The sequence below is a fragment of the Python bivittatus genome, unplaced genomic scaffold (genome assembly GCF_059951505.1).
Source record: "Python bivittatus isolate LINGU-HERP-01145 unplaced genomic scaffold, Pbiv_v1 ctg000980_np1212, whole genome shotgun sequence".
In the NCBI taxonomy this organism is placed as follows: domain Eukaryota; kingdom Metazoa; phylum Chordata; class Lepidosauria; order Squamata; family Pythonidae; genus Python; species Python bivittatus.
The window spans coordinates 19,908,027-19,933,356 of NW_028277125.1; the positions used below are offsets into that span (position 1 = coordinate 19,908,027).

The window sequence follows — 25,330 nt, forward strand, 5'->3', positions numbered from 1 at the left end:
GTGAAAAACTCAGGAAACAGAAGACTCCAAACCAAAGGCAAGTACCTCAGCAGGAGTCTTCAGACAGCAAAAGAAACAGGTCAATTCTTGGAGCTGCAAGACCTCTGAGAGGCAGAGCTGGGGGGTGGGGAGGAAAAAAGCCTGGCCAAAGTCTGCAAACCCAAGCAAGCCCACTATGCAGGTGCAGAGCTCTGCAAAACAGCTTGGCTTTTGGACATCAGCCAAGTATTCCCTTAATCGCCATTCCTCCCGTAAGTCCTTCCCCATTACTGTATTACTTTTTTCCTGCATCAATGAAAGTGCGAGCTCACATACTTTGGGCAGGGGCGTTTTTTTCACCTTCCCAGCTTTCTGCAGCTCTGGGATTCCTTGGAGGGATCCCACCCAAGTTCTAAGAGGCCCAGCCCTGCCCCACTTCCCAGCCCAGGGCCAGGGGCTGCCCCAAGGCTAACTCTTCCAGTGTTTCTCTTCCCCACCCTCAAGGAGTTCACCTGAATCCTCAACTACTGTTACAGATGCAACACGTCCAATTATTGCACTCCACCTGGGCAGGGGACCGACTGGTGATTTTTAAAGCAGCGGGTAAAGTCACCGTTTCGCTTTTGCTGTTGCTTTTTCTGTGAGAACACAAAAACCGCCAACCGTCCGCCTACGCCAGCACCCTGCTTCCCACAGAGACCTTCAGAAAAATCTACAAAACGAACTGGAAGACGATGGCGTTTTCCGGGTAACCTGGGACCGGACGCAGGCACCAGGGTCCGGCCTGTTACCGAGCTAAGCGCCCCGGAGCCCTGCGCTGCTCTCTTTCAGCACCTTCGGGACGCTTTGGCGCCTTTTCCTCTAATCGCTTCTCAGGCTCCCGCTGCCAAGCGTGCCGCTGCACGTTCTGGGAGGGCTTCGAGCCGCCGCCTCCCCCGCCGCCTCCCCTCAGCCCCCTCCCCTAGCCGCGCATCCGCCAATCAGCGCTGGCTTGCAGAAGCCTCTTTCTCCTCAGTGTGCTTCGTCTCCGCGTCCGAGATGACTGGCGAGCAGGGGTGCTGCCAGATGCGGGGCAGGTGAGTCTGAGTCTCCTGGAGCAGCAAGGATGAGCGGACGTGCAGAGCAGAGCAGAGCTGGAAGCGCTGCGAGAGAACAGCGCTGCCTGCGTGGAGGGCTCGCCCGCCCGCCCCTGCATCTCGCCGCTCGCCCGAGAGGAGAGGTGTGCCGCGCGCGCGCGCGCCTCGCTTTCCTGGCACCCGTTCCCAGCGCCTGGCGGGCAGCACGCTCCGCTCAGGGCAACAACAAAGGGAAGGCGCCATTGTATAAGGCATGAGAGCGGAGGAGGATGGGGCAGGTATTGAAGGAAGCAGGCGGGAGCCTTTCGTGGCAGCCCGCCCGTCCCCGTGGCGCAAGAAAGACGGTCGCTAAAAAATTTAGGCCGGGAAGAGACAGAGGATGCTTGGAGGATAAAAGCAAAACAATCGTCGTAGAGTTAGTGCGCGTGCGTGTGTTGTTGACGCGGCGGAGCGGAGGAAAAGCCTCTCTCCGGCTGGGCGTCCCCGGACCCGTACGCGTGGGAAAGCCTCCTCTCGTGTCCGACCCCGGGTCGCTTCTTCTGGGGGGTGGGGCGGAGAGGGCTCCTCCTGCGGCTTCTTTCTGCTCTGAGTCGGGCAGAGGGTAGTCGTTTTCCAACAACGAATTTAACGTGCATTGAAAATAAACTCTCCTTCGAGGATTCACGGCCACATCCATGTAATTTTCTTGGCGGCAAAACGGTAATTTTGCCGTTGTCTTCTTCCTGGATTTGTTTTCGTTTTTGTTTTTTTTACTTTCCTGCCTCGCTCAGTGATTTGCTAGCGATCTTCCGTGCAGATTCGACCCTGCTTGGCTTTTGGACACCAGCCAAGTATTCCCTTAGTTGACATTCATCCCATAAGTCCTTCCCTATTACTACATTATTTTTTCTTGCATCAGTGGAAGCGTGAGCTCACATGCAGTTTAGTGACTGACATCAAGACAGTTCTTTTAGCATCAGTAGTTTCACCTAGAGTATGACATTTTTAAAAACTCGGATGACTTTTGTAAGGGTTGCTGACAGAGTTTATAGGAAACATTTAAAGAACTTAAATACTCCACCTACTTTTATTTAACTTTAAAAATGGGATCCTTGTTTAAAGATAAATACATGAAATATCATTGTAGCTTCCTTTAGAAAAATTGTTTGGAAACATCAAGTACATCACTTAAGATACATAGACCATAGCTACACTCTTTGCTTTTCAACTTATGCAATAATATCCAAAGGTCAAATTGGTCTTCTCATCCATCACCCTGTTTCTTTAGCCATTCAAACCAATATTAGAAGGAAACCAGCCATTCAAACTAATATCAGAAGAAAACCGCATCAAATCTTAGAGTAACCATTTCCCAGCTTTCATCTCAACTTTCATTTTATAAAACAAAAAAACTTGAGAGATAAAAAGAAAATGAAAGAAATTATAATCTTAGCAAATGCAATTATGAAATAGGAAAAAAACTTCAGGCTAACACTTGTACATGTAATCTTCAACTTACAACCATTCATTTAATGACCACTCGAAGTTATGACCATGCTGAAAAAGTGACTTATGACTGGTCCTCACACAGCTGCCACATTATCCCCACATGATCAGAATTTAGGTACTTGGCAACTGGCATGTATTTATGACGGTTGCAGTGTCCTGGGGTCATGTGATCACTATTTGTGACCTTCCTAGGGGGCTTCCAACAAGCAAAGTCTATGGGGGAAGCTGGATTCACTTAACAATAACCGTGATTTGCTTAATGACCATGACAAAACAGGTCATAAAATTGGGCACAATTCACTTAATGACCACATCACTTGGTGATGGAAGTTTTGGTCTCAATTGTGGTCAAGGACTACCTGTATACAGATTCATGAAAAACCTAATGTATTTTGATAAAAATACATGTAGCAGGAAAACCTATATACAAAGCTAGAAATATACATTAACTGCAACGAATCTCAAATTTCATACAGTATCTAGCTTCCTTCCCCCCCTCCCCCTTGAAGGGATCTTTGATAGCTACTTGGATTCCTCTTCCCTCCCTTCTCACCTCAGCTATTACTAATTTCTAAACTTTCTTTGACATTTGTTATGGCAAAATGCAGTGAAGCATAGTTTGATCTTAACAGATGCCTACCTCAGGCAGTCAGAATTACAATTATGAAAAGGAGAAATGGATGCCTTGTCTGTTTGCGCCATCTGTGCTCGGTAACGATCAAGGCTGATGGAACTCCCCCACCTCTATGCTGTATTGTGCCACATTTCTTACCTACTGTGAAATGTGTGTGAATACTCCAGTCATACCTACCAAAAGAGCCTAGAGTCTCAGTAATGCTTAAAGGTTGGACTGGCATCAGGGGGACTCAGATTCAAGTCTGCCCTTGGCCACAGAAGCTCCCTGGAGGATTTTACACACACAGCCCAGAATACCTCACAGAATCGATGTTGGGGAAAAAAGTTTTGAGGGAAGGCGTACTGTGGCAGTCCTAAAGGAAAAGCAGGATAGAAATCCAAAAAATAAATGAGAGGCAAAATTCCTGTGGAATTAAATTTAATTCATTAAATTTCCAGAGAAGATTCTTTCAGACACACAAAGAGAATTAGACTTCAGTAGATTCTATGCAATGTAAAGATGAAGAACAATAAACTGGGCTGAAAAATAATGCTAAGTCTTGAGTTACTTAGCTAGAATTTATGGAATGAATCATGGTTGGATTCACTGAACATACTAAGTCATATGCCATGATTACAAACTGACAATGCTACATCAAAATCAAATAGATCCCCTTATAGCTTGGGGCAATAGGTACATCCTGTTGTATACTACATTCCATGAAAATGATTATAGTCCTTCAACCAGAGTTAGGAATGCCTTGTTGTCAAAGGTGAACTCTCTCATGGCCAGTTCATGTGTTCACAGGTAAAATTTAGGTTTGACCAGTTATCCACAGATATATGCAGGTGCAGTGCAAGACCCTTTCCCATTGGACGTAGCCGTGTGGATGTCCAGTATGTATGTTCTTTCTCCCTCAAAGAAATGAGGCAAAGACCAGACCAGTATAATGCACGCACATATTATTTGTATCACCCTTTGGCATGCCAGAGGGAAAGACCTTGAGCTAGGTCAAGGGAGTCTGCAGGGGGTGGTCAAAATCAGCAAGATGGCAGATGCAGCATCACAATTAAAGCCCCATCCCCTTTTGTAACTGCATGTACAAGAGGGGAGGACGTTTGAGCATAACCTCATACCATCTTGCAGATGTTGGCTCTCCCCATGGATGCTGTGTTGGGTGAATCAGGTACCCAGATTTCTTACCCTTTAAAAAGATCTGCATTTAACATTTAATTGTTACTGTTATTCTTAGTTAAAAACTGATCTTGGAGTATCTCTTGCTTTTTATCAAAAGCTTATTATACAAAACTAAGGACTTTATTTTGTGACTTGCTCAATGCATTTTGTGCATAATATTGTCTATGTTTTAAATTCTTTAAAACACTAGTAGTTTCCTTGCCTTTTTGGCACATAAATAAATTGGTTATTCAATAGGTATTATGGAAAAGAAGCAAACAGTGTGCCCCTTGTAACTTGAAAAAACCAATACAGTAATGTGCAAATTCGGGAAATATATACCAGTATAGCAATGTGTAAGTGTGAAATAACATTAAAGTATGAATTAGATGTTTTATCCATTTATTTTATCATAATGTCCTGGCTGCCACATGCCAGATTATGTCATTAGCATCATCTTCTAATCCAGTTTTTAGATGATGGCAACAAAGCTCTAGAAAGATGTCACTATTTCAGCAATTAAATAGTTACCTGTAAAATCCTGTGATTTCAGTAGAAAGCCCTAAATCTATAGCCCTATCCTATCTGGCTGTAGGTATGTATAGGCCTTAACAGGGAACTAAATTTCTGAACAAACTTGAATACAATTGTAGTGTAAATTGATTAAGTACAGTGCGGATTATTTTATTATTATAAAAATAACAGCCTAAATTAAACCTAGATGTACAGTAATCAAAACAAAATAAAGGATATGGTTATAAAAATGCTTTAGAAAATGTAGTTATAACTGACGTATACATTTTGTAAAGTTTTAGAATGTTTCTTAAAATTAATTCCATTAATAAAATGGAAGCAATATCAACACTGAATTTATATAACAGTACTCTTGCTGAATATTTTATTCTCTGAAGCTTGTTCAGTTATTATCTCAGGAAACAGTCACACAGTTAACTGAATGCAAAGGAAAATAAAGTGTATGAGTCTTTTCCTTATCTTTCCAAAATTTGCATAATTTGCTGTCTTACTTCCCCAGCATATGTGTGGATTCTGACAGTCCATCATGCCAACATGATTGTTAGTCAAGTTTTTTTTTAAAGCTACTGTATTAACTTCTTTCTAAAAACATACTGAGACCCAATATGATACCATTATTGAATTGTTTGCTGAAGCAGAAAGAGTGAATGCTGCATTTCAACCATTTTTTAATAAAAATCTTGGGTCAGGTAGTCTCAAGTTTGTATCTGTATTTGTTTTTTGTTTTTTTAATGGCAGTATACAACTGGCCAGTGAGATATGTAAGATAGGAACTGAACCAAGAAATGGAAATACCATTCCAGTGCAGTCTCATTTAACCATTTATACATCTCCTCAAAAGAGGAAATGTGTAATAAAAAAGGGCATATTGGCATTCAATTTCCATAGATATCAGGCATTTTAAAAAGAATTATCATAATTTTAATAGCAACATCATATCAGACAAGGTAAGTTTGTGACCAGATGTCCTGTGTATTTGCTTTGTCTGTTTCTGTTGAGATGCTAAGCAGTGATGGTCTTTGCTGTGCCTTCTTATGATTTTTTAATAGCAAAAGTCTTCAGATGGAGGACTTTCCAAAAAGAAGAGTGTAACATAGGATAACTTGACACAATCTCTGGTACAATAATAATCCTGTTTTGAATTACTTCAGATGCTATATAAAACTATGTGCTATATAACATTTGAGTTGGTACTCAAATTGGAGTTGCACATTCATGTATTAATCAGTCAGCTTTGGACAGAGTCTTGTATTGATCCTGCTACAATTTGACTCCTTGGTCTAGCAATTCTAGCACAGAGCTTGAATTGTAGAAGGAGCAGGGTTGTTGATTAAAGAATCTATAGAATTTACTAAACAATGTCTCATTCATAAGATTTACGTAGCAAATCTGTTTATGACATTATGGCTTTATATGATAGTCAACAAAGAAATGGTTCAAATGTTTGAATGAATGCACTCATTTTTCTTATTAAGATGCATTTAGCAATATTTAAAGCTACAAAGGATCTCATCTATTTAAATGTTAATTGGTTTGATTTTTTCAGTGAATCTGATGGTACCTCTCAGGATGACAAAGGTAATTAATTTTTCAAAAATCTATGCAGTGTATCTTTTATTAAGAAATTGATATATTAATTAGATATCATTATTTATTCCTTTCCTGAAAAGCTGGAAGGAAGAGAAAAGGGAAAAAGAGGTGTCGGAAAAAGAGACACATACAAAAAAAATAGATTCCTGAAAAAAAAAAGAATTTAGGGTTTCAGAAAGAAAGAAAATGGTATGTCCACTGACTTTTGCTTCTTGCTCTGCCCATGCTTACTCACCCTTCACTGGCATACAGTGCAATCCCCAGCAGATTACTTACTCTTGTATAATGGAGACCTTGCCAGGCCCTCCTGTAGAACCATTTTGCTAACTTCTGAATTATTATCTCAGGATTTAATGATGCTAAGGAGAGGTGCCATTTGGTACCATCCTTCATAAGGCATTGCTTTGTTGTAGTAGTAGTAGTAGTAGTCCTGAATTTGGTTAAGTGTTTACTTTGACCTGCAAGGACTCTCTTTGACTGGGCCAAGATGTAGAAATGGCTAGAAGCAGTAGCTTTTTCTATGAAGATCTTGGTGCTCTCTGAGCTTGGTTGTTTGCCTCACACTGATGATATTACCTAGTTGGGTCATGAAATATCTGCAAGCAAACAACCAAGCTCAGAGAGTGCCAAGAACTCCACAGTTCAGCCCTGAACTACATATATTCTCTTCTATTGGAGTGGGTTTTTCACGAGACCTTTGGATGGCAGATCAGTTTAGAGACGTGGCAAGGTAGACTACTTGGGCTCCCATAGTTTTTTCAGCAGCTCCTCCCATAGAGATGCTGCTTCTCCTTAGTAGCTGTTGGCTAAGCTGACTGCTTCATTCTGCATAACGATAGGGCTGCCCTTGGCCCTGCCGTGAGTGGAGTTTTGCTCACTTTCGTTTTGTTTACTGGCCTCTGGGGGAGGAGGTGAGATACTTTCATTGATTCCTCCTTCCCTGAAGGGAGGACTCTCATGCTGCTTGGAGTGTCTCTCCAATCAATCAAAACAGATTTTCACGGGTTCATTGGATGAGTGAACTTGACAGAAATTGCTACCTTCCCTCTTCCAATCCCGTTGTTACAGTTCCTCACTTCAGCAGTCTTGTTTCCCTCAGACCCATTATTCCATTTTGAAGTGTTCATCTTCCTGCTTTTTAAATTATGATTGTTATCTCCTTTAATACTTCTTCTATTTGCCATTCTGTTTAAATTTCTCTTGATTCAGATGACTCTTCCTCTTTCATAACAGTCCAATTCTATGCGTTTTGTTTTTGCATTTGCAACTGTTTCTGTGTGTTTGCTCATTGCATAAACTCATTCTTCCCTGAGATTCTCATTCTTTCCCATAATGTTTTGGGAAACTGATTCAAGTTGTCCCTGCCATCTTGTGATTATTGTTGGATTAAAAATGAGGGCCTGGCCAGTTTTGCATTGCAGATTAATAAACAAATGTGCAAATGAAGTATAATGATGCTGATTTATGCTTCATTTTTTTGGATGGGGTCAGGGTACAGCTCACAAATTAGGACCTGCAATCACTCTCAGTTTTACACATTTGGTTCACAAGGATGCTTTAAATTTTATTTGTTCCTTTATTGTAGGAAGGGCTAGACATTGTTTTAGAGGCTGGAGGCTGCATTTAACATTTTTGGGGGAGGGAGGGCTGCAGTGAATGGGCTTTAGTGTGTTTTACTGGCTTTTGGCACGGTAGTATTCTTTGTAAACTTGCTAATTCAATTTTGGGCTTGCACTACAGTTCTTGTAGGCTTCCGATTCAAAATTATGGAAAAACCTTAGCTCCATACCAGTAATGCAGTTGTGGCTGGAAAGAATCTCTAGGCAAAAAACAAAGGGAGTTTGTGGCCCTCATGACCTTGTATTGCCCACCTCTTTTTTAGGGAGATAATGGATATTTAATTTTATATTCTTTTCCCCAAATTATGTAATTATACCTGTAACAATAAAGCTGAAGAAAAATAAATTGATAAAATTGCACAAGAAAATAAATATTATCTTCCTGGTAATAATGGCTATTGAAAACTTCTGCCAAATGAGGAATGTTGTTTTAGTTTTAATATATTATATCTTCATTGTTTCTAGTTTCAATTATTGTTACTTTTAGGAATTGATTATGCCCTCATAGGATACTTTAGGAATTTGTCAAAGGCATTATTATGTTTTATTGTTAACAGTTTAAATATTTGGATTGCAGCCAAACAAATTTGAGCAGAAGGAGGAAAAAGAAGATTTGAGTGATTATTAACTTTTTGAACAAAATCAAGTACAAAGCTTTTTCCATAGCATAATTACACCAACCAGCTAAAGTCTGAACTAAAAGGGATGCAAAATTCCTTGTTAACATTTTTTTAAAGTAATAGAACATGTGTCCAACATTGATGCATAGATATTTTTGTGTGGATACAATTGAAGTTCAAATCTCCCATTCCCTACATGGTGTAATAGGCTGCTGTTTTCTTCAAGAATTTCTATATCATCATATTTAGCATATGATGGAATTTACCTTAAAAATCATAAGTAAAATATAGGTTGCAGTGGTCAAATTCTAGTGGGTGAGTAAAGAGTCTTGAGAATGAGCTCACAAGAGTTTGTAGAAATTGAAAAACTCATCATTTTTCCCATATACCATTTTCTTCTAAGTTCAGAACTGCCATATCTAGAATAGGCAAAGCTTCCTTTTAGATTACACTTTGTTACATTCAGTTGTATCATTTTAATCTACATTATTGTTTAACTGTTACTAAGACTAATACATTTTCATTTTATGAAGGTAATGACAGTTCCAGCAGTGACTCAGAAAGCTCTGAAAGTGAGTCTGGTCAGTAATTATACAGTTAATTTTCATGAACATTAACAATTAATGGGTAATTTTAAGGGGGAAACCTTAAAGGGGAAACTTCTCCATCCAAACTGCTCCTAAGGCACTGAATATGTTAAATGAGTATAGACCTCTTCCCACTGATCATTTGGGGAGGAAGTTGAAAAATAGAGGAAGGAGAGGAGAAGGAAATGAAGTATCCTGGACACAATTTGACTGGCAGAATGGGACTGGAGTATCTAATTCTGCAACACGCCAAGGTTCCACTTACTCACATTGTCTTGTCCTATTTTAATATTTTAAACATTATTGAAACAGCAGCCAGTAGCTATGTATATAAGTCAGCTTTTTGCCTCTAACAAAGGTAGTACTTCTGTGTTGTCCTTTGTATATGTTGTTCTCATGGTGATTTATGAGATAAGTGAATGATATTTTATCTCAGCAAACAGTTTTCTTTCTCAAACATAATACATGTTCACATGAGACTCTGTCAGGGTGCCACAACAACAGGTCCTTTGAGATTGGCAGGAAAAGTGGTAAAACAGGATGGTCTGGAAAAGAATTGAAGGAAATGGTTGCTGTCCCTGAGTAACAAATATAGCTTGATGCACATATGTTAATATCTCTATACCTATTTATATTTTAAACAAACAAGTAATCCCAAATGTTAACAAGTCAGCAAATCTTTCTGTCTCACCAAGTCCACCTTTTTACTTGCAGAGACAGATGAGGCAAGTGTAAATGAACCACGTGAGTATTCTTTATTTATCATTAATTGTAGCATTTGTGTGGGAAAGATCTAACAGAATGGCTCTGCAAGATGGCAAGAAGATACTTAGAAATGAAAGCAAATTATTTGACTCTTTAGGTTAAGAAGGACATAACATAGTCTGAAAACAATTAACAAAGACCAAGGTATGATACTTGCTCATTCTAGTTAATACTTCAGAAAGTATCCTTTATTATTACTGCTAAAGTGTATTTCTTCTTCAGATTAAGAATTGAGAAAATTATGGTTAAATTGATTAAATAGTAATAACTATAATAGGTGGAGCTCTCATACTCAGATTACCAGATATTGAGAATGATAACATGTCACATTTGTTGTGCCTGCACTCAGAACGGCACCAGGCTAGAAAAAGCTGAGTCAGCTACTGTTGGAAGCAGCATTCTGAATTACAAGAGACTTTGGTAGGATCAAATATGTTTTGCCTGTGGTATTCATGGCAACTAAAAAAAAGTCCAGACTAAATAAAAGTTACATGCAGTTATACGCAAAAGTGTAGCCACTTGTGGTCTAACTGTATATTTCAGAATCTTTAAGTGAACAGAAGCTGACACAATGCCTGCATAGTACAAAATTAAATAAGAGATGTTTTGGCAAATTTGAATGTATACTTACTTTTATGTGCAATTGTTTGTTTATGGATTCAGATTTTTTTTTTAAAGTGACTATAAGCAGATGCAAACATATTGACCCCTCCAGTCCGTACTTTATAACACCTCCATTGGCAGAAAGAATAACTACCAAATGTTTCCAGCTAAGAGTCTTCCTGTTTTTTCCTTCCTCTCATTTTGGTTCTTTTGACAAACATTTATTTCTCGCAACAGACCTTCTGCCGTTCTACTAGTATTTGCATGCCTCAAAATCTCTCCACCCATTTTCTCATCTTTAGTAAACATTTTACCAAGGTACTGAAATGCGCCAGATTACTTTTTTTTTTTTTTGGCCATTTATGTCTAACTTGCTATTGCAATAAATATATTCCATATATTAAACATAATCAAGGGGACATCATGCATCCTTGTCTTACTCACTGGTCAGTACTGAATCATTTGTAAAGCATTCCATTTATTCTTTGTAACACCTCCATTGCAGAAAGAATAACTACCAAATGTTTCCAGCTAAGTATATATGTATGATTTACTTCCATGTATACTGCTCTAATTGCAATCAGCTAGCGAACCTGAACTCCATAGTAATGCAAAATATTCCATAAATCAGGCCTATACAGTTTATCACACACTTTCTTTAAATTTAAAAAAAATACAGTCAAAGATTTCTTAATGACTTGCTAAAGAGTAAATCTTTAGTCTTTCCTGCCTAGTCCTCTGCCCAGTATAAAGTTGTACTTCAGTTTCCAAATTTTTCTCATAGTTGCTCTTGTAACCTTTCAATTAGAATTCTGCTGAATACCTTTTCCAATACAAAACTTGATAAACAAATCCCCCTGTAGTTTTTGCATTTACTCTTGCTACATTTCCCTTTGTACAAGGGAACATTAGGAGCATTATTCTAATCATCAGGTACTGATATGTACATTAAATAAATTTCACAGCAATTTCATAAGCAAACCACAACTAAATTTTAGCATTTTTCCAGTTACAACATCTGTTCAAGCAGCCTTACCAATTTTCAACATGTTCTCAGAATGTATCACTTACTTGTCATCAGTTTTTACTAGGACACTAACATTTATAGCATTCATCTCAATTTTACTCTTTGACATACCACTATATTCCTATTCAGTTCTCCAAAATACTCCTAGTATTCCCTCACTTCAGTTTTATCTCAAATCATTTGATCACACTTTTTATTGCTGTTGGCTCCTTGTTTAGCCCTCCTTACCAGCTATCACTTCCCAAACCATTTTTTATTTCCATCAAAATTATTTTGCATTTTCCCAGCCTCTTTTAATCTCAACCATTCTTTGCTTTATCTACATTCTTTTTGCAATTTATTTTCTCTCTCTCTATTTTCTTCTATATATACAGAATCTCTCAGCATTTTTGCAGCAGTTGTTCTCTTGCATGCATTTTTTCTCATCCTCATCCTCTTCCCTTTTGTCATTCCACCAAGTATTCTATTTCATACTTCCTGTTGGTGTAACTCCATATGCTTCTGTGGCACTCTGTTACAGAATTCTTTTCATTGTGTTCCAAGGTACTTCCACATCCTTTTTACTTCTATCCATTTCCCATACGCTGTTGGGAGATTAATTCTTCTAAGATTTTTTTCATACATGTCACATACTTTTTCTTTCTGCAATCTAGTTTCATTTACTTATTTCCTTTTCTTCCGGTCCATTTTTCCCATTAACCTCTTCTGACACTATCTTGAAGTGGTCTGCTTCACATTCAGAACCTCTCATCACCCTTGTATCATTCAATTATTTTCTCAACCTTTTATCATAAACAATCAAATAAATTATGTGTTTAGATTTATATTCATGCTATTGCCATGTATATGCACGAACAGGTTTATACTTAAGCCACACATTCAAAATCAACAGACCTTTTTCTGAACAGATACTCATCAGTCCCCATTCAGTTCGTTATTGGGTCTCCAAATGGTTCAATCTCTTTTTCTGTACTGTCTCATCTCATTCCTATTTGGGTGGCATATAAATTTAATTAATTAATCAATTTATCTATTCTCCCAGAAGAATTTTTTTTCCCTCATAGATAGCATTCATTCAGAATGTTGCACAATTTTTCTGAAAACTTATCTTTGGTTCTTACATTGTCACAATTCACCGGAATGTGACATATTACTATCATGAACCTATGGATTTCTGTTTTCATAAGCATGCTTAATACCTACATGAAACCAACTTATACAGTTTAGCCCTTTTATTCATAATTAAACCTATACCTTTGCTTCTCTGCATGTATTTAACAACTCGTTCAAATTTGTTATATTTTCTCCTTTTTTCTTAGTTTTAAAGTTACTCAACATTTTTCCTTTCTTTCCTTTCATTCATTAATTCATGGTCTGAATGATTTTCTCCTATTACATTCCAGGTCACAATTTTCAATATAGCATAGTCATTAGCAGATAGACTCCTAGATATTGATCTCTGCTGCTCATCATGACATTAGTCAGTTAGGGCATTCACTAACACTTTTACTTAGATAGACAAAATGTAGGCTACAAATGGTAAAGACAATGTCTGTTAGTTTTTGCACATTTGGAGCAACCAAAGCCTAAATTTACCCCAAACACTTTCAAAGTGTTCTATAACTAGGATCTCTAATACAGAGTCTACCTTGAAAGCGAACATATTGCTGCTTGCATCCCACCACCTATGAAGCATATGCAGTGTTCTAACATATACTCAGAACTTCATACCATGCATGCTTTATTTATCTTTACATAAACATTATTTTCTATTTTTTTTCCCATTATTGACCAATGTTCTCTTTCATGTTCTTTTCCTTTGGTCTATGTTGCCCTATTGTTTTGAATTTTTCCATTTCTTTTTAGTCTTCATTCCCCTTTAGTAGTACTGTACAATCCATATAAGCAAGTTAGATATTTAAATTGATCATCTTTTCTGATAGCTTCATGGTGAAAATCTGGTAATTAATGGCCAATGATATTGAGTATATGAGCTGAATCATTTTGGGAAAGGTTGTTGGGGAAATTAATTTAAGGTGAATTAACTAAAACAGGGTGGTGAATGGTTAATGCCAGCCTTTTTCTAACAACAGAAGTCACATTTGGACTGGAATTCTAGAATTCTGGAATTCTAGAATTGTCATCAGCTGTAAGATTGGGAATGGAATGTCAGACAGCTGTAATTATTAATAAATTAATAATATGGTTGTCATTACTATCTCTTACTTTCAGAACAAACTGGAAAATTGATTATATAGGAACATAAAAACTCTGTTAAGCCAGGTCAAAGGTCCTAGTAGATATTCTGTTTCTATCAGTAGTCAGTTTGATGCTACTAGCAAGCTCACAAGTGAGCTACTAAATAGTAATTCTCCACTAATGTTTTATCCAGGGCAGCAGGTATTGGCTCATCAGTAAGGAACATTTAACAAATTGTCATTACTAATAGCTGTTGATGTCTATCACCAAGTTTATTCCGTTTTGTAGCCGGTTTAATGTGATGGCTATCATATGATAGCATAGCAAATTGTATAGATTAATTATACTTTGTGAGAAGTATTTTCTACTGCCCTAAAATAATATGAAAACATTGGGACTGCAGAACATAATTTTTCCTAAAAGGAAAAAGCACTCATTGAAGGGAACCTGATCTAACCGCAAATGACAAGGATCATTCACATGTTATATTTTGATAATGATTTTAAAAATCCTATCTGATTCACTTTGTTGTTTTTTTTTTACAGCTGAGAAACAAGAAGGGAAAGAGTTGCAGATATATTGTGACAAATCAGGTACAGACTCTTTCTAGAAGTTGGTATATTTTGCAATGTTAATAAGTTTTAATTTAAAAAATCTAATTTTGTTTTATTGTTTCATTTTAGAAGTTAACATCCAGCAATGCTGTAAACACTGCACGATACAAGAAGTAGGTCTAGAAATTTCAGATAGACTTTGCCTTAATTTTTATTTCATAAAGGTAATACTGATATTTCAATAACTTATTTTTCTTTTCTCTTATACAAAGAAGCAACACGAACAAGTCACTCCCAGAAGATTTTCGAAAGGACAATTTTGGTAGCTATTACCTAATACAGTATTATTATAACTGGTGATATGCAAACATTTCTGGAATTGTTTTCTTTTTTTAAGGCTACATGTACATAATTGTCCAGGTCCAAATTTACATATCAATTCTGTCACTTAGTAGTACACCTTGTTGCTTCTAGCATACTGTTTTTAGGAGTTTTAGGACTTCATATATTTCAAAGTAGAATCTTTGCAAGGCAAATTGTATATTCTGAAATTGTGAAAATGAAGCCTGTTTAACAGAAAATGGAAATTATGAACTTACTGATATACTTTCTCGCTTACAGTTACTTATTAAAAGCACATTAAAATGCATTCATTGAAAACATGGAATGTAAGAAACACAGTCTAAGAAGATAGTATTATTATGCACACTAATTCTACTAATTATATTAACAACTCAGTAATCTGCTTGGTAAGGGTTTTTGTACTGAAAAATAAAAATTGTTATTTTCATCTTTTTTTTGCATTGTTAAGAAATGGTTTGTAGGACAACAATTTTAAAGCATTTTTAATTAGCATATTATTTTAGACAGTAAAATATAACAATGGCTTATCTTACTATTCATAGGAAGAAGAGCTATGCTAATATCAATATTACATCCATGTGTTTTTAAATATTTATTTGGAAGGATAAAAAATGTAGAGAATAGTTAAACATCATATGATCCACTCTGTAACAAACTATATTATAGACTCTGAGAGTGATCTTTTCTGTGTCATTTATTTAGCTTGAAGCTGGATGGTGAAGGAACTTATGAATGTACAGCAACAGGATTAATTTTTGAAGTAACCCAACCTGTTACCATTGAATATTCAGTTTTGTCTTGGAGCAAATATGCTGCTTATGTTAAAGATCCTTGGATTGTGGTGGGCCCTATATTTGATATCAAATGTACATCCTCCGTTCTTACTTCCATTCAGTTTCCACACACCCTCTGCCTGAATGGTAAGGTTCATTGTGAATATTATCACACATATTTATGTATTGGGGCACATTATTTAGAAAGATCTAATATGTTGGAATTTGTGTGCAGATCATTCGTCTGAGAAGCCCTTCAAAGTATTCCATTTCAAAAAGAATGGTCCGGAATTTGAATGTTCCATTGATCACTCAACCACACATGTCAAGTGGCATGTGAGCTCACTATCTCCAGTTGGGCCAGTAATTGAGAGATATGATCCAGTATATTATCATGGAGTAGTCATTTTATATAAAGTTATCAATGATCATCCTTCCTTGAAATTCCGTGTGTATATAGCTACAAATAACAATTCATTTATAAAGGTAAGGTCAACTTTTTTGCTAACTTGTTTTTGGAAAATATAAATAGTCTTTGATCTGAGCCTATAGTCCAAGTGACCACAAGAACTGCCAGGTCTCAAAATAAAATATTCTAGCAAGTGGGTAGAGTTCAGTAACAGCTTAGGAAACACATCTGCTTGTATCTGAAGATTGAGCCCACAAGGTTTACAACAAATACATGCATGTTCAGAGTTGTAATTGGGCAGTACCTTTCTAAGGACCAATCAAATTAATTCAAAGTTGTATGCGAGCTTTTTAAGTTGTCCCAAATTATTCCTCAGGCCAAAAGATGCCACGTATAGCTATGATTCTGTGTAGATTTTATCTTTTTCCCCACTGCCCTTTGCATCTATGATTGATAGATAGATAAGTAGATAAAGACATGGATGGATAGATGGATACATAGATATCAAAAAGGAGATAATGCAAAAAGTAAGTTCATATTACAGGTCAAGTCATATATTTGCTTTATATGAAAGTTTCTTTTATGAGGTGATATCGTAAGGTCAACTTTTTTGCTAACTTGTTCTTGGAAAATATAAATAGTCTTTGATCTGAGCCTATAGTCCAAGTGACCACAAGAAATGCCAGGTCTCAAAATAAAATATTCTAGCACGTGGGTAGAGTTCAGTAACAGCTATCACACAGGTTCTGGATAAGAAGAGGTAAATTGAGACTCAGAAACCCTCTTCCTCTTTCTTGTCCTGACATGTATATTGATTTGTGTCTGACCTGACCTATAGCAATTCCTCTAGTGCAGTTGTAAGTTGCTACTAATTTCTCTACATCTCCTAGGATTACTGCAAATTTGTCATTTTCTTTGGATAATCAAAAAAGCAATCAGATTATCTTTAGTAGTGTGTTAATCATAGTGGCTCCTTGTTGCGTATAATATTCAACAACAGCTTGACATAACAGAATGGACATGGATATACATATAGCCAAATAGCTGTTGGAATCCTGTTTCACTGCAATGACAGTAACGAATTTCACTTCTAGCATTAGCACATAGACATATCTATATTCTATTATACCCCAATGCTGCTATTCTTTCCTTATCTCACGTAGGTCTTCAGAGGAGCCTGCAATCACTAAATAGCTTCGCTAACAAAACCCCCCCAAAAACCTTACAATTAATTATGCCAAAATGAAGGTGCTCTTGTTTTCAAAAAGACACTCTATTTGCTAACATAAAGAGCAAATTAACAGTGTTCAAACAGAGAAATATGTCCTTTCAATATCACTTTCCACTCATCCTCCACATGGAATCAACACATCTTCAAAGTTTCATCTCATGCACAAAAGGCTATGAATGAGATAATTAGATATATATGTAGTAAAAGCTACAAATGAGATAATTAGATATATATGTAATAAAGGTAACAGTTTTGTCCCTGCAACAGATAAACTATTTAGAGCTAAAACGATTCTGTTTTATGATGCACAATTCCGCTTTATGGTGCACAATTCCACCCTTTTAAAAACAGAAAGCTTTTAGAAGCAGCGCAGTCCAAATTTATGGGAAACATTATCCACATCCTTAATTTATCCCCAAAACCCTACTGAGACTTGAATTAGGATATCCTTCAATAGCCACTTAGATGACAGCATGTCACTTAAGATAATGGAACTAAATTATGGAAGTGATTCATTGGTCCAACTTGTTCTTATAGATAAATGAGATTTCTCATTTTAAAAAAAATAAAACCAAAGATTTCTACCTCTACGGCTTCTCAGTTCAAGTGCTATGATGGGTCTGGAAGAAGCTGTCTCTGAGGTCAAATGACATCCTTGATCTTGACTTACAAGTGAGCAAATCTGAAGTTCCACATTATGTAAAAGAACTTTTAGATCTTTACTATTCCAAATTAGTATTTTAGGACACTTTCCCCCTCAAACAGAAGAGTATTTATGTTAGCTGGGTTGAGGGCCCTATCATTGAATTTGGTGATGGGGTAGTTCAATGACATTTCATATCTGGATGATATGCTCAGATGCAGTCATCAAAACCATAGTCTATATCCTGTTGCATTACTGCCCACCATGTCAGGACTGGCAATCTGTACTACTGCATCCTTCTTAAATGCAGGGGTTAGGCCAAGTCAGGGTTGTATAGTTCTTTTTAGTGGATACTTAATAAAACATTTCAAGAAAGTCACTAGGTTTGGCTCCGTTGTCATTGCCACTAAAAGTCAATGGGTTTAAACTCACCCCAACCTGGATCAGCTGAGTGCCACTTGGGAGACTGAAATAGCATTTCCAATGTTAGTTCCTGCTTTACTGCTTATCATTATTTTATCATTTTACTGTTTGGATTTATGTACCTATATTTTATTCAACTCCATGTGTTTTTAATTTAATTTATTTGTTTTGTATGTACCTTTTAAGATTTGGTTCTGACCTAAATTAAAATAAAATAGTGGGAAATCTTGCCCAACAAAGGCCAGGCAGATAACTGAATTAAGTGCTATGTTTATATACCACTTGTATACATTTCACAACACTTCTAGGGTTCCTACATATATGCTCAAAACTAGCAAAATATAATTTTTGACAAAACAAATGGGAGCAAGAACACTAAATGGGAATATAATATAATGAATAAATTTAAAATTTTGGGCAGGAGGGATAATTTAACTCCTTTGTAGACTGAAATAAGTTGATAAACTGGCAATCTAATATGTCGTCTACTACTACTACTACTACTACTGCTATTATTATTATTATTATTATTATTATTATTATTATTATTATTATTATTTTCCATTTCCTGATGTGGATAATTCTAAAAAATTTGGTTTAATTTTTAGGATATATCCAAAACTGTAAGACGATCTCTTAATAAATTCATTAAAATTGAAAAACCTCCTTGTCATAAATTACTGCAAAATGGAAAGAAATACAGATTAATTAGTGATCCAGAAGCTGACATAACCCCTGAGGTATGTTTCTCATTCTTTGATAATTGGTTTGTCAACATATGTAGAGTTTGCATCATTTGTACTTCCAGTTTTAGGGCAGTTATTTTAAGTGAGCTCCAGCCTATGTTTCTATAATAACATGTACAACAAAATGCTTTATGCATTCATAAATCTTCAAAGAAGAAAAATATTTTGTCGCAGTAAGCAGACTTTTTTATATTTCAATATCCTTTTCCTAGGAAATTCAGTTTGGAGATGACTCCACCCTGGCAGAGAAACCTTTCTTTGAGGTATATTTAGAACAGCCAATGGAACTTATGTTATCTTTGGTGAATGTGGAGTCTGAAGAAGTTGTGTGGAAGGCAAAGCTAAGAGAATGTAAGCATATATTGAGCACAATCCAGTGCATGCTACATGGATCTAGAAATTCTATCAGAAATTTAATGCTGTAATGGATTGTAATCAACACATTTGCCTACAGTCAAAATTTGTGCATCTTATGTTATTTTTCTAAATAAAATCAGTTCTAGTTCAAAAGCCCCTACAAAAAACATCTACAGAATGAACATAAATCTTTTCATGTTTTTCATATGAAAAATAGTTTGGGGATTTTAGGTAACCAGAGGTTGAAGGAAAATTAAGGCAACAATGCAGTATGTGAAGGTACACATCTGTCTGCTGTCTTATGCAATCACCGAGCTGTCTTTTGACCTTAGGGATTATTTTAATGTTTCTGTGAGTTTAGTTCATGGAAAAGCCTTTGCAGAAATTGTGGATACAAACACCTATTTATTTGAATTTAATATTATTTTCTGTTGACAGATAGAATTATCAATGTAGGGCATAGTTATTTTTAAATGTTTGGCAATCAGTCATAGGTAATCTATGGAAAGTGCATTTCAATAAATACTGTAGTTACATGGGTAGGACATAAAGTACTTTCATAGAGGACTGCCTAAACCTTTACAATCCACTACATGCTCTTAGATCTTCCCTGACTTGGAAGGTCTGGCTGTAATCTTTACAGTTAATTCTTTTTTATTTTTAGTGGAATGACCCTCCTTGTTTCAGTCAGAAGTTGCTTTAAAATATTTATTTTTATTCAAATATTTGAATGGCGTATACATTTTTAAAATTAATAAATTAATAGTAAATTCAAGCACTGTGAAAGAAATGGAGTTTTCTTATTTATAATGTTTGAAGTGCTGACCCAGGTCAGATGCAGTGATTTTATTTGATAATAAATTGCTGAATGAGTATTTGGCCTGGGTGTTTAGTTTTGACCTTCTCTGAAGCACTGTAATTCCAGATTTTTTACAACTGTGATTTAATCCTGCTTTACTTATGAAGCAGCGAAACAAGATTCTGATCTTTTCTGGTTGCTCCTGGGCAAAATTAAGGAAGGGAAATATCAGGGAACATTTCATACATTCTCATCCCCACCATATAAATATTAAGTAGTAGCATTTTAGTTCCTTTTAGCAGTAATAGCAACATTTGCAGTTGCAGGAAAACCTTTGCTAATGCTCAGTTCCAGACAATTCAGCTGATTGTGAAACAGAAATCTGCATCCTGCACAAGGGATAAATTTTTTGGAAAATAGATGCATACACTTGATTTCAAGCATTTGGAAAAACTTCCCATGTGTGGTGGTAGAAGCTCCCAACTAGGATAGGTGTGAAAGCAAGGGTCCAGAAATTGTAATTTAATTTTTAAAACTTCCTTTATTTTTGAGTGATATTGATCCCTCTCTTCCTTCTTTGAGTTTTGGAATGTGCAGAAAAACCAAGTTAGGAAAGCCCCAATCACTACTTTGCCTCAGTTTTATTGGAGGAAGAGCAGAAGCAAAGAGAGAGAATCATGCAGTGTTTTTTCCGTCCACAGAAAATAGTTCCCTTTGTTCCTTTGCAGTTCCCTGTATATGCCTTATAACTCAAGGAAATAGATTTCTCTCTTCATTTCTATGCTTATATCTCTAAAAACTTAGTGCTAAATGAAAAATGCACATTCTTCTTTCCTTTGCTCAGGTCCATTGCATTTATCAAAGGTTTCTTGCATCCTTGATATTGCAGGTACTGTAGCAATGGTTCCTTGCATTCATTCTTTTCTACAGTGACTGAAGGAAAATTTCATGCCAAACCTTGGGGCATTCTTTGGACATCAGAAATATTGCATATTTGGCTTTCTCTATTGCTATTAGATATACAAGTGGTCAGGGCAGTTGGCCCTATGTAACTAGACCTTTCTGTTTTAGCTATATGCTTCTGAGTAGTAGGAAACTCTACTTTTTTGTGTGTAAAGTTTTAAATTTGATTAGTTTCTGCTTTATGCACATCTTATGAAGATGTAAGGCATATATTTTTAAAAGGCATATAATAAAGATAATTGTACAGTAAATGCCCCTTTGACCTGTTTTGTTCATGTGATAATTATTCATTTTTTATTAGTATTGCAAATTACTTTACCACATGCTTTCATTTTCTTTTGCATTGGACAGGTGACTGGACCCTACATAACCAGAATGATAATAAGCAGAAAAAATCCCTTAACTGTAAGTATTTGGAACGGATCCACTTAAAATCTGTTTTTTACACCATATATTTATCATTCACTTTTCTATGACTTCCCAATGGGAGCATTCACATGTCTTTGCAACTATAAATAAAACCTGGGAAAATTGTGGCCATCTATTATTGCTGAGCCACAACACAGCATCATAATAATGTCCTTGTTAACCTTGTGTTCTATCTCATACAAAATATAATCCAGTTGCTGTCTACGGTCTTCTCAATATTTTACTAAAAGTGTAGGAGGCAGACAAATAAGGTAGTTAAGAGCCAGCATGAAGGTTGAGGGAAAAAGATGGTGATCACCAGTCAAAATTGGATGGTAAAGCATATTTGGGGCTGCAACATAATCCGACAAAAGCATAGCTGTTATTGTTTCAACCCAAGCCTTTATGCAGACAGTATCCATCAACCGTAAGGATGACACAGCCTACTTAAAAGGAACAACCCACTACAAATAGACCATTGCTCCCAAAATATCTTCTCCTGAAGCCTGGTGCTTCTATGCTTTTAAACCTGACAGCCCCTTCAGTCTATGCGCATAGCTGGATATGTTCAAGGACTACAGTCTCAGGAGTTGTGCACATTAACACCATTGTGACTTCCGCACCAGGACCTGTGCTTTAATTTCAGAGGACTTCTGTTCTTTTGATGACCCCATGCTAACTGGACTGCTACAGGTTGAAGCCTAGCATCATTTGTGGGGGGGCACAGGTTCCACATCCCTAGCTTTGATAATGTTGCTGCTGGAGAGATAGCACTTAGATTTCTACAGGTATTGGCTGATTTTCAGTCCCTCCATTGTGGTTCTCATCCCCTGAAAAAACTGTTTTGGAAACTTACTTTGAAGCTAGTTTGTAGCGGGGGTACATGGGACTAAGAAAAAAGGAAAGTTTCAGTAAAGGGTTCACTCCCTATAAAAGCCTAAGGGTCTTGGGATGATACATATGTTTAGAAGGCATGAGAGATTGTACACTTTGATTCCATGTTTTTTGTAATGCATGCTTTAGATCTTGGGAAACGAAAATCTAGCACCAATCTTACAGATGGACTTTGCAATAAGCAACAAAGGATAGAAGACACTTCAGGTAAATATTTTATGTACTTTTTTTTTTAAGCATGTGGCTTTTAGTTTTTCCATATTGTGAAATAATACATTTTAAAATTAGATAGGTGTATTAACAATCTAAGCTACGGAAATGTAATGTTTGAATGTCTGGGCAAGCACCCTTGTGGTCCATTTTTATGTAATATTATTGTATTTGTAAATGTCCACAAGAGGGAGATCTTTGATTTCTGTTACTTTGATAGTTTTAAATGAGTTATATAGCAAAGGCAGCTTTTATCAGCATACTGAAATTCTAAGATGGTAATCATATTTTCCTTCTCTTTGATAATTATTAACACCACTGTTAATAGTGAGCTCTGTCACTGGAGCACAGCACTGGAATTTTTTCATACTCTTTTACCAGCAGTGGCCATAGAAGGCATTTCTCCTCCCTTTTGTGTAATAAGTAATGTGTGTGAGTATGCGTGTGTCTGTGTGTGTGTGTGTGCACACTTTCTTTCCATGGACTAATCAGGGTGGGGAGATTCATATTACCTATATATTTATTTTTTTAAAAAAATAATTGTATTAAATATTATAATTGCAATAGTAAAAACTAATAAAAGCTAAAAGAAAGAAAAAAGAGGAGAAAGAGTAAACAAGTGCAAAGGAAAAGAAAAAACAGAAAAAAGGAAGGAAGGAAGGAAGGAAGGAAGGAAGGAAGGAAGGAAGGAAGGAAGGAAGGAAGGAAGGAAGGAAGGAAGGAATATAGTAAAGAAAAAGAAAAGAAATATATAAAGAGGTGACTTCCAATCTTCATCACAACAAGTATAAACAATTTTAGTAACTTTTCACTTCCTCTTAATTTACAACCAATAATCTCTTCACCCCATGTCCTATCTCTCCATAAAGCATCGTAATTTCAGTCCTGGTGTCAGCAAAAGTCAATTAAGGGTTGCCAGAAATAACAACACATCTATTTTAACCTTGATCAAATAAACCAACTTTATATTCCTTCCTTTCAGTTCTAACGATCTTAATCTTTAGTCCATTCAAGTAATGCTGTAGAACTTGATTTCTTTTTATTTCTTTTTTACCTGTTCTGACAAGATTCATCCAAGCTTTAACTAACCTCTTTTGTAAATCCATATAAAAGAATTATCTAGATCACTCTCTTGGTTTATTATTTGTAATTTCCTTTTGATTTTTAAAGTATCAACCAACTTCTTTTGTATGTCCAATGACTTTTTCCATGTTATTCTTCTAGCCAGTCATTTGTAGATCCACTTTGACTGTCAACTCTGTCTCAGTCTTGTCAGATAAAACTTGTTTCTCTTCTGCCATTTCTTCCAAAACATTTTTTGGAAGAAGTCCACAAGAAGCAAACACTGCAATTGACATTGTTCATATTAACTTCTGATTCCATTTTTCAAAAGTACCCTTCAGTGTTTCCAATGTTATAATATTTTGCATCATTGTGTAGCTGTTAATTGGGTTTATGTATTCTTCTCCTTTAGTTATAATTTTTAGTTCCCTCTAGTATCCAATTTTTAAAATTGTTTATTTTATGTTCAAAACAAGTCAACTTTCCCACAGGAAGGATTCTTATAATTAATTCCAAAATCTTTTTTCAAATTTATCTGAACCTTTAATCCATTTATAACTTTCTAAAATCAAAGTCTTAATTTTGCTTTTTACTGTTTACTTCAATTTGTTTAAGTTCTTAAACTTGTAGTTAAAATTTTCCTTTACTAGGAATTCAAGGTAGACTCACCGGTGTTTTCAGACTTGTCAGTCTAAAGGTTTCTAATAGGTGAAAAGCAGTTAACAAGCAATTTCCAAATGTGATTATAAAGGAAGTATGTGAACTTAGTGTCCTTTTGAAGGCGCTGACTGCAGTTTGAGCAAGATGGCTATTCCGTCTCCCAGTGCTCAGAACCCACCGGAAATTGCTGTCTTGCTGTTTCTTCATGAGGAGCAACTGCCTGGAGCACTTGTGGGTGATCTCCCACCTTCGCTTTGTCTGGAGAGTTTTGAAGAGCTGGTCTGCTCACCGACTCTTCATTCTTCATCATGGTCGTTGGCTCCACTTTTTGCGGAGCCATCTTCAGTCTGCCATTTCTTCCTCCAGAATTCCCATATTACCTATATGTTTATATGTGTGTCTATAAGGGCCTAATCAGGTGGATGCGTACGTGCATGTCAGTTTCTGCACTCCCTTGTGTTGAGTCTGTGTATTTTTATGCATATGTGTGCATTGAGAAGTATGAGGTGAGTACCATATACTCTACTCTGGGTCATGTGACTTGGAAGGAGGTGGAAGGTGTTTAGAATGAAGTGGTCCAAGATGCTGAACAACTACCTCCCCCAATAGGGATCGATTGGGATGTTTTTCCTCTGCAGACACAGCCTGATCCAACCTATTTTTGAACTCACATCTTTCTTTTGCTGTTTTCTTTTGCACCCCAAATTTAGTTTTGTTTTATCCAGTTTTCAGAGAGTTATCTTGCTGATGGACAGACAGGCAAGCAGGCAGACTCCTTGACCCCTTTACATGACTCCCTCCCAACATTCTGTTGGCTTGAAAGAAAAAATAAAATTCTGAAATGGCAATAATCTTTTTTAACATCCTGTGAGAACTGTGCATGGACTGCTGAGTCTATTGTGGTAACAGTGGGGGTAATGGAATGGAATATTCTCCTGTGCAAGACAATATCACAT

At 36.5% G+C, this 25,330-nt stretch overlaps 1 protein-coding gene across 2 annotated transcripts in view; it reads left to right on the forward strand.

Annotated features, from left to right (window-relative positions):
* The first annotated feature begins 959 nt into the window (after positions 1 to 959).
* LOC103064058 (NACHT, LRR and PYD domains-containing protein 1b allele 5-like) overlaps positions 960 to 25,330 on the forward strand; it is a 34,461-nt gene continuing 10,090 nt past the window's right edge. The window contains exons 1-13 of one of the 2 annotated variants that reach the window (XM_015889172.3): positions 960 to 1,055; positions 6,416 to 6,447; positions 9,232 to 9,279; positions 10,000 to 10,029; positions 14,425 to 14,472; positions 14,563 to 14,606; positions 14,706 to 14,755; positions 15,499 to 15,716; positions 15,805 to 16,055; positions 18,884 to 19,015; positions 19,234 to 19,372; positions 21,492 to 21,545; positions 22,572 to 22,649. In XM_015889172.3, coding sequence (XP_015744658.1) covers positions 1,018 to 1,055; positions 6,416 to 6,447; positions 9,232 to 9,279; positions 10,000 to 10,029; positions 14,425 to 14,472; positions 14,563 to 14,606; positions 14,706 to 14,755; positions 15,499 to 15,716; positions 15,805 to 16,055; positions 18,884 to 19,015; positions 19,234 to 19,372; positions 21,492 to 21,545; positions 22,572 to 22,649 — 1,162 coding nt within the window. In that variant the 5' untranslated portion in view covers positions 960 to 1,017. The remainder of the gene's footprint in view (positions 1,056 to 6,415; positions 6,448 to 9,231; positions 9,280 to 9,999; positions 10,030 to 14,424; positions 14,473 to 14,562; positions 14,607 to 14,705; positions 14,756 to 15,498; positions 15,717 to 15,804; positions 16,056 to 18,883; positions 19,016 to 19,233; positions 19,373 to 21,491; positions 21,546 to 22,571; positions 22,650 to 25,330) is intronic. The other variant, XM_015889173.3, reaches the window with a different exon arrangement.